Raw genomic sequence first — 14,391 nt, forward strand, 5'->3', positions numbered from 1 at the left:
TTCCACTTCTTTAGAACTTCCAACAACAATTTCCAATTCACGCGGTCAAAAGCCTTTTCTAGATCAATGAAACAAAAATAGACTATTGTAGTTTCCTACTTCTTTAATTCTATATAATATAATGAAACAAGAATATTGTAATTTACAGTCTTTAGTACACCAAAATAGGAAAATTATCGATTACCTACTTCTTAAATATAACTTACACATAGGGTATACAATATTGTAAATGAAAGTTCAGGTCAACTTCTTTAAAATAAATACTTTATTTGCATTTCATGTTGTATACAATAAAACAGTTGCATTTTTAAAAGCACAGTAGAAGTGTTTACAAATATACTATTTTAACCTGTACACAAGCAACACATCCATACTGTACGATCTATTTGCATTAAATAAATTATCCGTGACTAGAAAATGTACGTTTTATGGTGTTGGGCTACTTTACAACTTAGAACATTGTTTAAATACGTATAATACAAAACTTTGTACATTTGCAAATTTTATAAAAAATACAACATAGAAATGAAGTTCAGATACAGTTACTACATAATAATTTAAACTGCACTGTTGCAACTCATAGTGCAGTTGGCACGTACAAAACTGTCTCTGGCTGTTTTCAATACGAGATCCAGGTTATCCTATCGTAGAAACCAATTATTTTCATAACACACTCAAAAAACTAGGATGGTATATTATAAACTGAAAGAAAGAAAATAAAAAAGATGTACTATTACATTATACAATTTTGAACAAAAGAAATAGCACTTCAGACCTCGTGTTTCTCTTTTACTGTTTGTTGGGGGGTGGGGTGGATCCTTAATTTTTGCGCTGTTATCCAGATATCGAATGTCGTGTAAGGATTAGTGCGTATTCAGTGTTTACGAACCTCTAGGTTCCCGAACTAGGATTTGTTTCGGAACAATGATGAAGAAAATATATGTCATTTTTCTTCAAAAACGAATCCTCTTAAGCATATTAAATCCATCGTCCTTATTGGAACGTTCTTTTTTCTTTTCTTTTTTCTTTTTCTTTTCTTTTTTCTTTTTGTTTTGTAGTTTCTTTCCAGCACTAAAGCTACGAACGATGATATATGTTTATTAAAGTAGAAGCGGAAACATAATTTGAGTTTTCCACGAAAGGCAAACACCTCAATTGATAATCAAATCCAGAACCACAGTCAAAAACTACTCCAGTTAGCCACTTGATCACAAATTGACCAGGTTAAATTGAAGAAAAAAAATAGGAATGATCCAAAGAAATGCATCAAAAGATTGTGATCTTGGGCAAGAATTTTAGGCATGATCCAAAACAGAAAATGCATAAAAAAGATTGCGATCTCGGTCAGTAATTAGTTCTTGGATCAGGGGCCACAAAATTTTTGATCGGCCCCTAAATCAAATTTTCCTGTTTTCTACGTAACAAGTACACCATACTGAGTTAAGTAATAGTTTGGGTTTGGTTGCACTATATGTAGTTCCCCAGATATAAGGTGTACAAGAAACTTTTTTGATTGAAATATATTGGATCTTGAATCAGGGACCATAAAACTCTTGAACGGCCCCTAAATCGAGTTTTCGTATTTTCTACGGAATAAGCACATCATACTGAGTTAAATAATAGTTTGGGTTTGGCTACATTATATGTAGTTCAGATATGAGGAATACAATAAAATGTTTTATTCAAAAAATATTGGATCTTTTCATTCAATAATCCCCTCGAATTAAGCATGAATATGTGTTTACTTAATATTAATGTATATTAGTACTTCTACGTATACATGTAGATATTTTTAAGAATCGAATTCCTTGCTGCTCCATAACTTCATTGAATTTGGCTTCAATTCCTGATTTCTTCGTGTTAAACCTTGCTGTAAACCAGTAGCATAGCAATAAAGACATCTAATCATATGGTATCCCAATAATAATTGCCATATCGAAGAAACATACACTTATATACATATACGGGTCAATACATATTTATATCAAACATTCTGTGACATAACTGTTATAATGAGTTTATGTAATTTTTAACTTATTTAAATACATTTTCAAGTAAGAGAGTAGTTCTGTCTTTAACAACTATCTACAATCAACAGATTGATTAAACAGTTCGAAGGTTGTTCGATCAGCACCTTTGCTGACGTCAAACAAGCTGGTATTCAGGTTAATTGTTCCTTACTAATTGTTAGTCGATCTAATAAAGTTAAAATGAATTAGAGCATTATGTCAAAAGGTCTGACTTGTTGTATAGACATTTTCATTTAGTTTGAAACAGAACGTGGAAACTTGAGAACAATAAAACGTCAACGTTCTTCAAATATGCCCTGTTGTATGGTAAAGAAGATGGCAATGAGTGAAAGGAAGTGAATAACAATAATAATAAAAGAAGTGACGGAATAATGAAAGAGGGAAAAACGGCACTAAGGGGGCTCTGAGCCGGGCTAACATCCCTCTGTCTACGCCACTGTTCTAAACTATTAGAATTGTTATTGGCAGTTAGTAAAATTTTAGTAAAATAAATGCATACTTAATTTAGCGAACTGTTATCAAATCTGTTGAAAGATATAGGATATGCCTATTTAAACCTTTCGATATTATTTATGCAATTATACATAAATACATGTTGAAAGTTAATCAGGGTAGCAAATATAAAGATTATAGTACTTTTTTTACGAAAGCGTCCCATTTTTGACTCGTAGTTATATAGTATCCTTAGAGAAAGTTCGGGTATTATGGAATAGTCGGGTAATATGGAATACCTCATTATCTCACCTGTGATGTGTTTCTTCCAAGCGGAGAGGAAAGAAACTACTACCTCACTTTCCCATGATTCTCTACAGTCAGTCTCCTTGTGATTGTGACATTCGCTGTGTTGGTAGACGTGAAAATCTGATTCCTTATTCCTGAAAACTTTTACAGGTAAGTGTTTTACAACCTGTATTTTCCTATTGAAATGTAATACAACAACAATTCTTTGTTTACTATGACGTTGGATATACAGACTGGTAGTTTGATAAGCATCATTATCTTATAAGCCTTCGAATTCGTTTAATAGCTCTTTCGTTTCCAAGTTGGCGTGGAGGGCAATATGGAATAGCCGCAAGAAAAGCATGGTATTCCGTATTTCGATTACAAAAATATCTATCGGTATTGGGCAATTAAACATACATTTATGATGACAATGCTAAGCGTATTTTTTATTACAGCAAATTTTCTGATGATACAAGGGGTGATCTTGGGTCTAGCGTTCATCATGTTTAATGTGAGCACACAATGACTGTGCCGATCCTGAAGCAGAGTATTATATTTGTGACTTTTGCAAGTAATCACATTCAGTTATGGCTTGGCATTCAATTTTTATATATTGTCACTGTATTCATTGTATGTTCAACAGAAAACTCGTTTCTTTTCTATATAGCATTTGTATTCCATATTACCCGACTATTTCATATTACCCTCAAAAGTGGTTTCTTTACAAATTATAAATTTTGCCCACCCCTCTACCGAAATTTCTTTATCAAGATACGCATAAATAAAGCCAAATATGTAAGGAGTATATTTGTGTTCCTTTTTGTTTCATTGTGCAAATTTTAACTGACACGTGTGAGTTACAAGCGAAACAAAAATGGTATTCCATAATACCCGAACTTCCTCTACTAGTAATTTTTGGAATGGACGTCAAAAGAGTTTTCAGAGAAAGATCATGCACTCTCATCGAAAACATGAATTTGAGAGAAAATGATTGTCGTTCCTGTGTTAAATGTTAAAACATAACATGAGAAGTGATCGGAAATTAAGGTTACAAAGTCTGCATTGAAACATGCATATATTACTTCATACAACTAATACATCCAACACATAGTACATACATTAGGTTATTTTTCGATATCAGTTGAGGCCCTTGTCCCATCAGGGGGTGAGTTTGAAGATTCCCTCCTAGTAAAAATCCTGTATAACTGGTAGGTGGATTTCGGTCTATTGTGGTAACTGGTTTGTCCTATTACCCCCTCCTCAACTCTTCGGAAGAGTTTTGTAGAAAGTGTGAGAAAGAGTTTTGTAGAAGAGTTTTGTCAAAATCCTGAACAAAGCATTTATTTTATTACTTTTCAATTACTAGCAGGCTTACAGGGATCAGTTATTATCATTAAAAAAGAGCCTCTGCCCTGTATAACCAGAGGAAACATGTTACTTCACTGTCCCTTCTGATCTTCTGGCTTTGTAGCACAGTTACTATGGTTTCATGGAAACATCAGTGCAAAGAGGAAACTTCTATACCTTACAGAGTACGTATATAGTTTGATCTCTGTCCACCTTGAAAATAATAAAGAAAATGCATACTTACATGCTTATTAATAATAGCGATGATGAGCGTAACCTGGCGTCCAATACCGTTTCCAGTTGTTAGAAATACTGTTGTAGATCATACTTTCAGCTACATCCTTCTCAAGATTAGCCAATCCATTCGCCTGTCCAAAGCCACCGATTTGGTTGTTCTTATGTTGTCCTACGACCTTAGCCAAGCCATTGATAATTGATAGAATAAGAGCGAGTTTGCCTACAAGCAGTCCTTTGAAGACAAGCAGCTTGATCACTCCCATTCCTATGGCGATCAGCAAAGTATAGATAGCTCCGAAGAACATGAGTCCCATGTGGTGCTTATCCTTATTTCTGTTTCCATGTCTATTGTTATCTAGAAATAAAATATACAAGGCACTTGTTTAATATAATTGTCAATTACTTATGAAACATATATATACTATATATATAAAACTGGCTGAATTACTTGGTGTTGCTCGGAAATAAAGAAGTGATGGCAAAATAATCTAAATAGCGTACAATCTCTGTCCTATATTTATCTAGAAGGACCTTGTGTGGTTTAGCCTAATGTTTCGTTACGAATATCAACTTCTTAATACAATTATGACAAATAAATGATAAAATTTATATTCGCTATTTAGGCGAAAGAAAGAGTTCTAATGACAATTAGGACAAACAAGGATTCTTGTACATATTTCGCCTAAAACGGTGGACACAAATGTTGGCTTTTATCTATCATAACTGTATTAAATAAGGACACAATGGGACATGAAGTAGAAGAATGCCAAGTTAAATGATGTGTTTTCAGCTTCACACTCAGGTATAGAATTCTAATTTTGCGTTTCGAAACAGTGTACAGTATCTTCACTGTTGTAACTCGAGGGGTACTTATTTCTGATGTGTGAGCTCCGTGGTTTGATTCTCGCTCAAATAGGCTTGTGGTAGACAACATCATGTGCGTGTGTTTTCTCGGGGTAAACTCTTTACCTTTCACATTCTCATTCCATCAATATTCACTTACGTTAACTATCAGTTTCTCTTAATTTAAAGAGCATAAATACCAGACGTTAAGCTGAAATATTTCATTTTATTTCCTACTGTGGCGCAGGGGCGGATCCGGGGGGGGGGGCGATCGCCCCCCAGAAGAGGAAAATTTCTTCCCAAAGTTTGGAGCCCTTAAAAGTAGCAATATGACCAGAAGTCGGTCCTGGATCCGCCCCTGCTGTGGCGTCTTTGTATAATTTATGCTTTTTCCGAGCTCCCTTGTGGCTATGTGGATGGCGTACGCGCCTTTGTTGTTGAAGGCCCGGGTTCGATTCTCGGCATGAGTCCGTGTGATTACGATCCCACGTTAAGCTATAGGTCCACGTCTCATATAGCATCTTTACCGAAAAGGACGTTAAACTCAAATCCAAACTTTTTTTTTTTTAAATTGCAGTCACTTCCTTACAGTAACCTATAAGTATGCCAAAACAACAACTTCAAAGACTGAGTTTGTGGAAGTGTTTGAGCCATTTCCCTCTTAAGATATGAATTACAATGAATGTTATTCTGGATTTGGCATAAAAGTTGAATCCTGTACCCCCTTAGGATACGCCCATTAATCTAAGTGACCAACATGAGGTAGGTACTAACTATATTCCAAAAATGTATTTCCACCAGATCAGCTATTATCCAGTGATGCGATCACGAACAATAGACAAAGTCGATTTCAACATGGTGATAACAGTTACAGAAATTGATCCCGCCTTTCTTTTAATACAGGAATTTTCTAAACGCTGGGAAATATGTAGAAAATTGATCACCTCATGGGCAGCTTTCTTCTCATCCCTATCCAATGAAGTCTGAACTTGCATTTTACCGACATCACGAGTGTCACTATTCATCTCAGCAACCACAAAAGCTATGTATTCGACACTAACATCGGCCACATTACATGATTTTAACATATCACTTCCTTCTTAGCCTGTAACGCTAGGAGTGCCTCACCTCCATTCCGATGGGGCTCAACTTGAACTTAAAAGATGCTGAGGGTGTCACTATTCATCTCAGCGATCCCGAAAGTATGGAGTCCATATTAATATCTGTCGTTTTCGGTTATTTTTGCAAATAATCCTTTCCCATCCCCTGGGAGTACTACAAGTGTTCTATCCCACAGTCTATTTTCCTACATTGTAAGTTATACATGTACAACCTTTGATTGGAAATGCACCAAGCGTTCCAGAGTTATGTAAACTAACCTTCCGTTTGCATATTTCAGAATTTTTGTATTCTCACCATTTTCGGGGAAAAAATAGTTGCCATGACTTTTGCAATGACCCTCGCAATGACAGTCATTTCCTTACAGTAACTTATAAGTATGCCAAGACAACACTGTGGCAAGCAAAGAGTATGGATTCTAATTCTAATATAAATTCTAAATATTCATATACCAAGGCAATAGTATACATTTGTATACCGAACACGCATGTAAACATAGAACGGTGTGAATTTTAATTGGCCACTCTTCTAAAAATTGAGATCTACAGTAGTTTTGATAGATATTTGGAAAGTGCTTTCCTCACGTCTAGTACGTTTTGTCTTACTGCCATTCTTTCATTTTATTTCAACAATAATTTCGAGTTTAGTGCATTTTTCCAAATATTTGTTGATAAGGCATCACATTGAATTATCCACCCTCCAAAAATATACTCTTTGTTTAGTGCATTTTCTAACAGAATTTCCCTTAAAAGTTTTTTTTTTCTGTTATTTCATTTTACCTTTTAGTCTTTATTCAATATTTTAAACCACATTGTGGAAGCCAATAGTCTCTTTATTATCGCCCCCCCCCCGCAAAAAAGAAGCTAAAAATAATTGATATGACATCTGCAAAACACCTAGGCAGCTGCAACCAATCAACCTTCTGTTGTACTTGAACTAGATTTGATTTGACCTGATTTTCTATTTAGTGTCCCTTTCAACAACGAGGTCATATGAGACGCGAATCTATAGCGTAACGTGTAATCCGAACCACATGGTCTCCGGCCGGAAATCGAACCTGGGTCTCCCACACCAAAGGCGTGTACACTAACCGTTTAGCTACGAGGGAACTCGTACTTGAAGTAGAAATCGCCAACACAGAACTCAAAGTCAGGCAATATATATATATATAAAGAAACTAGACTACTAGCACACCGATGAACACTCACAAACAAACCAAAAAGAAATCTCACTTGCTAAACGACAAAGAGTACCCACCCTTGGATACCTTTTGATTTGTGCATTTTACTCTAATTTAAAGACGCTAATTTTACACTAATCATGAGGGACGTTTGAGAGGGTGTGGTGGCAGGAAAGAGAGGGAGAAGGCGAAGGAGACTATAATTAATGGATGATATGAAAACAGAAAAATCGTACATGAAGACGAAGAGGTTTAGCGGAAGACCATGGGCCATTGAAGCTTCTCAGTTGTAGCAAGTGACCTGCCAATAATGGCAGAATACCTATGATGATGATGAGGAAGAGGACACTAAACAGAGGCGCCATTTGGAGCTCCTGGCGTGTAATCGCTCCCATCCTGAGTTTCAAATATATATATATATATATATATATATATATATATATATATATATATATATATATATATATATATATATATATATATATATATAAATATATATATATATATATACTCAATTTTAATCAATAGGATAACAATTTGCCAATGACAAACGTGAAAAATTACACTTATATCGCAAGGTCTTAGCGCCCTCTCTCACAAGACAAATTCTGAAATGAGGCTCCTGACTCTAAATCTAATATAATTACTTTTACATGTCTATCCATGGGGTCTGAAACTTAAAATATACAAAACGATAATCATGCCTGTTGTTTTGTATGGTTGCGAAACACGGTCGCTTATTCTGAGGGAAGAACATAGACTGAAAGTATTTGAGAACAAGATCCTGAGACGACTATTCGGACCCAAGAGGAACGGGAATGGGGAATGGCCGAAACTTCATAACGAGGAACTACATAATTTGTATGGTTTACCCAACATTGTTAGGGTCGTCAAGTCTAGGAGGCTTAGGTGGGCAGGCCATGTAGAAAGAAGAAACGCTTTCAAAGTCTTGATTGGAAGACCAATCGGAAAACGACCATTAGGTAGACCTAGGCGCAGATGGGAGGACAATATTAAGATGGATCTCGCAGAGATGGGAATACAAAGTAGAAACTGGATGCAGTTAGCTAAGGATAGAAGTCAATGGAGAGCTTTTGTGAACGCGGCATTGAACCTCCGGGTTCCATAGGCCATAGAGTTAGTTATCCATGGGGTCAGGATAAAAATCACCTCAAAGTTGTAATATTTGTACTACTCCTTGCGCCAATGGTAAAAGTGCTTACGCTTGGATACTTTTCTTAATGTAATTTTGTATACTTATTTGAGGGCGCTGAACTCTACGGAACGACTTTTAATGATGTCCATCTTTGAAAGCTGGAGATTTATATTTATTGATACCCCAACTTCAAGGCCATTTACCTCATGACTCCATAGACGATTATGTTTTAAAGCACTTCCATTGAATTCAGTATTCTAAAGATAGTACAAAAGAGCAATTAAAATTTTATCTGATCATGTATGCTTTTTTTTTTTTTTTTTTTTTTTAACCATTGGCATGAGAGGTAGATCTTTACTCAAATAAATAAACACTATGATTAAGATACCGAAATTACAGAAGACGAAGAAAGCGATATCCATGCCATCTTATAAATACTCGTTATAAAGAAAGAAAAAGAAACACATAGGACTAACAACTTAGTAAATTCTGAAATTGGTCACTTAAATATTAACAGTCACATCACTTACAGAGCATTTCCTAGAATAACTAAAACGAGCAATTCACGCGGCTTCCGTCAAATTTCTCGTAACAAATTTTTTACATCTTAACAGCAACCATGCACGAAATCTTCATTTCACACATAAAACTGAAATTCACACATTATAAAAGATAAAGCATTCCTTCACCTCGTAATGTTCATTTAAGCGACGTTAACTGTAAGATATATATATAATACATACGGTCAGTGCCGGATTTAAGGGTGTGTGCAAAGGTGCACGTGCACCCCCCTTCTTTGTAAATATACACTATTTAAAATGAGAAGCTAGCAGTGTAAAAAAAAAATAAAAAAAAAAACTTTACGAAACTTTCTGCCATCGTGTTTCCGTTTTAGGCTTAAAAGAAAGCAGAGCTTCGCAAAAAAAAAAAAAAAAAAAAAAACCAAGTCGATATTCTATAGGTTGAAGGAAGATTATGCACCAACAGAAGCTAGGAGAGAAGAACAGTTTTTTCCTGCATAACACACTTTTCTCCTTCTATGTATCAGTGTTGTCAGGGGTAAAGAATATTGTCACATCTCACTTTGAAGAGTTGCAGTGTGATTGGTTATTTTGGTAGATGTTGGTCCATCACCCCCCCCACACACACACACACACACACACACCGCAGACAATCCTGAATCCGGCTCTGCATATGGTATATAGATACATCAAGTGCCAAACAATAACTAAAATTCATAAAGAACATTGTAAAATATCCAACTTCGAAGTACTACCATGATATCAGCTTCTGTTTTGTCTGCTAATGTGCCAAGTATTTCTTTTTAATTGTCCCAATGAGTATTTTACCAAAGGGCGAAATATTAAGAGCTAGAGTTTTCTTTCATTCTTTGGATTGATTAACTAAAAATTCAACTCGTTGAAGACCAGAATAGAGATCGTTTGAAACCAACATAAAGAATTATTTAAAAAATAGGTAATGAATCCTCACACCACAACATGAAAAAGTGGCACTAATTCGTCATTAGATAAGAAAAATACATTTGGTGATATTTATTTATTTATTCATTTAATATAAATGTACTTCCAGTGCTCTCCACTGATCTAGATGCACCTGATCAGCAAGTTCAATTGTCGGTGGGAGAGCATTGAACTCAGTACAGTGGATTGGGTTGCATCTTAAAACTTTAGGTTCACCTCTCGCCAGGGGCCCACCTCCATGATTGCTATATTGCGTCCGCTAGTTCTGATATTTAATATACGTGGTTTCCTATATTACACAAGGTCTATATATTTTCGTGAGTCAGGAGAGCCCGCCCCCTGTCTTCCCATATATCTCACAGAGACTTGGTGCTTCAAAGGGGCGGCTGAATTTGAATTAACAAACAAACTAAAGTACTGTCATTTAGACGCATTAATTTTTATACAAGGTAGTAACCTGTATGTATGTGCTTAAGTTATTTTTAAAAGTTCCTCTCCGAGACACTTGAGTCTGAAACTCTTCTTGGTTAGTTGATTGATCCTTTTCACTAATAAGGCTCTATGAGACAAGGACCTGTAGCTTAACGTAGGATAAAAACCACATGAGCTACCGCCAAGAATCGAACGTTGTCTTTCGTGCCAAAAATACGTACGCTTATCATATAGCCAGTAGAGAACTCTGAAATTGTTCTTATCAGTTTGTTAACCAACATATGACATGATTACCTGTACTGTTTTCTATTTTTTCTCAAACTGGTAATATTGTGCTTGAAGTTCATTGATAATGTAGAATAAAGAAGTAAAACTAAGGATGCGCACAAAACTAGTCGAGACAAGATTTTCCTGACAAAATTCGAGTCGAGACACGGCTCTTCCAATAGAGAAGAATACATTTTTGGAGTCGAGACATCATTTTTACAGCACATTTTCGAGACGAGACAGCCACAAATCTTGTCTCGTACGCATCCCTAGGTAAGACATAGCAGTAAAATTCCAAGAGAAGTTAGACTTACTGACTCTGTGAAAAGAACTGATACAACACAGTCATTTTTTTTTTTTTTTGACATAAAGAATTGGTCACAGATCATAACATAATCATAAGTCTTCATGAAGAGCTTACATGTATATCAGCCCTAATTCTGTGTATAATGTCTTTTTTGGTTTGAATGAGATAGCAGGTTCGATTCCCGGTGTAAAAGCACCAAACGCATCACAGTTGATCTTATTTTAATTTAACGGAGATATTTCATCTTTTCGGATCATTAAAATGAACACTTTTTCTGGTCAATGTTTTCGCAGTTACAGTGAGACTATCACAGCCATGCGACGATGGTTTAACGCCCAGAATAACGTCCACCACAAGGATATCGATAACTTGGTATCATGTTCGAATAAATGTCTCAATGTGTCAATGTTCGCGCATCAACATGTATATATTTGTTGTTCTTTTGAAAACATTTATGTTTTATAACAAAAAAGTAAATTACTTTTTGATTCCCCAATACATGTATGTAGGACAAGCACACTGAAAATATTACGAAAAACTTTGTGGTAATGTGTCCTTACTTTTAGATTCTTGTAAGTGTGTATAAGATATTGACCCTTATTGTATCACTTTACTTTAAACAGTTTTTCGAAGAGATTAACTATCCTTAAAAGTCAAAGAGTGTAGATATAAGGACTAGACTTTGGTTGGTTGGTTCAAGGAACTCTAGAGTCCCTTTCAGCATCAAGGCTATATGAGAACTGAACCTACAGTTCAAGCCAGAATCCGTTCAAATTTTAAAAGGCCTTCTTACTGAAAATCGAACCCGGAACCACATGCACCAAAAGGCACGCGCCGGTCACGGCTAGTTGGGATGGCATAAAAGCTTAGATACTAAGGCGAAGTCATTGAAGAATATCTTCTAGGTAACTCATTATTACTAATTCCTTCATCTCATGGATATAAAGGAAATTAAATCTTTTCGAACGATTATGCCGGCCAGGCTGAAGGAGACGGCGATGATGAAAAATGAATGAAATAGTAGAATGAAGGAAGTGGAAGAAAACTGGAGAACTTCGAGAAAACCCACGCACACGGTGTTTGACCATCACAAAGTTCACTTAGCGCTAGTTGGGATCGAACCAAGGACTCCGTGCACCACAGGTGAACGCCCTACCACTGAGCCACCGCAGTACTCTCCCGTATCAAGTTTCGTGTCTGTTCGTAACAGAAAGACGAAACAAGATTGATTAATTTTGACACTATAATTTTAAAAATCTGAAGTATCAGACGGAGGTTCATTATAATTATTTTGTTTTATTTTGACTTTTGTGAAAACATATTAACCATGCTCCACACAGACATAGAATACGTATTCCAATTTTGACCATTTTTTAAAAAATGTATCCGAATGCATACTCCAACTAATGGCATTTAAACGCTATCACTTTTGACCTCTCTCGCAATTATTTGGTCAGATTACATGCCATTGGAGCGTGCTATTGTTGGTGGAACCTTATGTGTGTGGATCCAATGTTAAGCAGTAGGTTCTATGTCTCATATAGCCATGGTGCTGGAAAAGAAAATCAAATTCCAAATCAATCAGTACTACCTCTTTTGGAATAAGTAATAATTTGACGAGATACATGTATTCATCTTATTATACAGGGTGTTTCAAAATAACTCCGACAACGTTTGGGAGGTGATCTCTGACACCAAGATAAAGCAATAAGTATAGACCTACCTGAGTGCCCAAAATGCTTCCTTTCGGAGTTATAGTCTGCCGAAGACTTGAAAATACGAACTTTAAATGTCCTTAACTCCAAAACTATGGAACCTTCCTTAGTCGGGTCAAGACTTCACTTGGGATGCGCTATCCAAAAATACATGTTTCAGAATCCTAAGGTACTCACGCAACAATTTTTAAAGAGGGAGTTTGGCTACGGGCATATAACTTAAAGTACCCATCAACTACCTCTATAAACATTGTTGCTGAAGTACCGCAAGATTTTGAAACTTGGATATTTGGATAGGACACATACTAGTTCCTAAGTAAAGTCTTGACCCGACTAAGATAGGTCCTATAGTTTAGGAGTTATGGACCTTTAAAGTTATTATTATTTTTTTAAGGTTTTCGGCAGCTTACATCTCGGAAAAGAAACATTTGTGCACCCATGTTGGTCTATACTTTTTGTCTTATCTTGGTGTCAGGAATCACCTCCCAAAATTTGTCAGTGCTGTTTTGAAACGTCCTGTATAGTTAGCGTACTTGCCATTGTCTCGTGACATCTGGGTTCGATTACTGGTGGGAGCCTTTGTGTGTGTGGATCCAATGTTAAGAAATAGGTTCTATGTCTCATATAGCGATGGTGCTGAAGAAAAAAATCAAATTCGAAATCAACCATTTTGGAATAAGTATAATTTGACGAGATGCATGTATTCAGTTTGTCTATACGCAAAAGTAGTACTGGCTACATAATTGAATGTACTTACGTCCGTGACTTCTTTCCGTCACTTCTTTATTGGATTCGATGGCAATATTGAAAAGTCCATCTTCTCGGCCACTTCTGTACAATCTGAGGCTTCCCTCTGGGTGAATGTTGATTCTTAACGAGAGATTATCCAATAATCTTGGAATCACATTAAATATTACGTTGCTCCAACCCTCATGAACCAAGGACCTAGCCGTCATATCCGCATCATAAACATCTTTACCAGAATATTCCAACTTCATGCCGGAGAACAAATCCAGAGATCGGGTTTTCATCAATGTGTACAGATTGGCTAGAGTTCTAAGTTTCATGCATTGTAAATCCATATCGGTCACACAGTCCAACATAGTCTTTTCAGTGCTTTCATCTTGCTTGTTCACTGTTTTTGCGTACCGAGCACTAACACTCACAAATAAGCATGACACTAAAATCACAAAATATTTAAAACAAAACATATTGATTCTTTGGTTAAACTTGGACTGAGTGAGGTGTTACCCGCTAACTGCCTCGGACAGATGTGTCAAAAAAATTGATGTCAATCAGATTTTATACTGGAAAGCCCAAACATTTTCCCCTATGAAAATCAGGAGGTGTGGGGAGGAGGTATTTCCACTCCCGTGATCAAGGACGTTCTTTTTTTTTTTAAATTCATGTCATACATGAATGTATCTTGAAAATGAAAATCTACAAGCTATCTTCCCTTATCGTGACAAATCGTTATTCTTTCTATAAAAGCTTGAAATACACACACACACAAATAAAAATTAATTACATAAGATAATTCACGCTTAACGAACG

General features: G+C 35.9%; 1 protein-coding gene across 1 annotated transcript; it reads right to left on the minus strand.

Annotated features, from left to right (window-relative positions):
• Positions 1–276: 276 nt before the first annotated feature.
• On the minus strand, positions 277–14,100 carry LOC145668160 (uncharacterized). The gene is made up of 3 exons (XM_081735763.1): positions 13,595–14,100; positions 4,345–4,692; positions 277–702 (listed from the first exon to the last, which is right to left on the minus strand). Exons 1-2 carry the CDS (start codon positions 14,046–14,048, stop codon positions 4,352–4,354), a joined length of 795 nt encoding a protein of 264 aa, XP_081591889.1. The 5' UTR covers positions 14,049–14,100; the 3' UTR covers positions 277–702; positions 4,345–4,351.
• Between the last annotated feature and the right edge of the window lie 291 nt (positions 14,101–14,391).

This window comes from Thermobia domestica, chromosome 1, assembly GCF_964235325.1.
Source record: "Thermobia domestica chromosome 1, izTheDome1.hap1.1, whole genome shotgun sequence".
In the NCBI taxonomy this organism is placed as follows: domain Eukaryota; kingdom Metazoa; phylum Arthropoda; class Insecta; order Zygentoma; family Lepismatidae; genus Thermobia; species Thermobia domestica.

Bases quoted from the DNA above. Each gene is read 5' to 3' on its own strand.
- LOC145668160 (XM_081735763.1), bottom strand. From the start codon at position 14,048: ATGTTTTGTTTTAAATATTTTGTGATTTTAGTGTCATGCTTATTTGTG. The intron at 4,693-13,594 runs GTAAGTACATTC...TTTTATTTCTAG, and splicing joins GACGGAAAGAAGTCACGGAC to ATAACAATAGACATGGAAAC.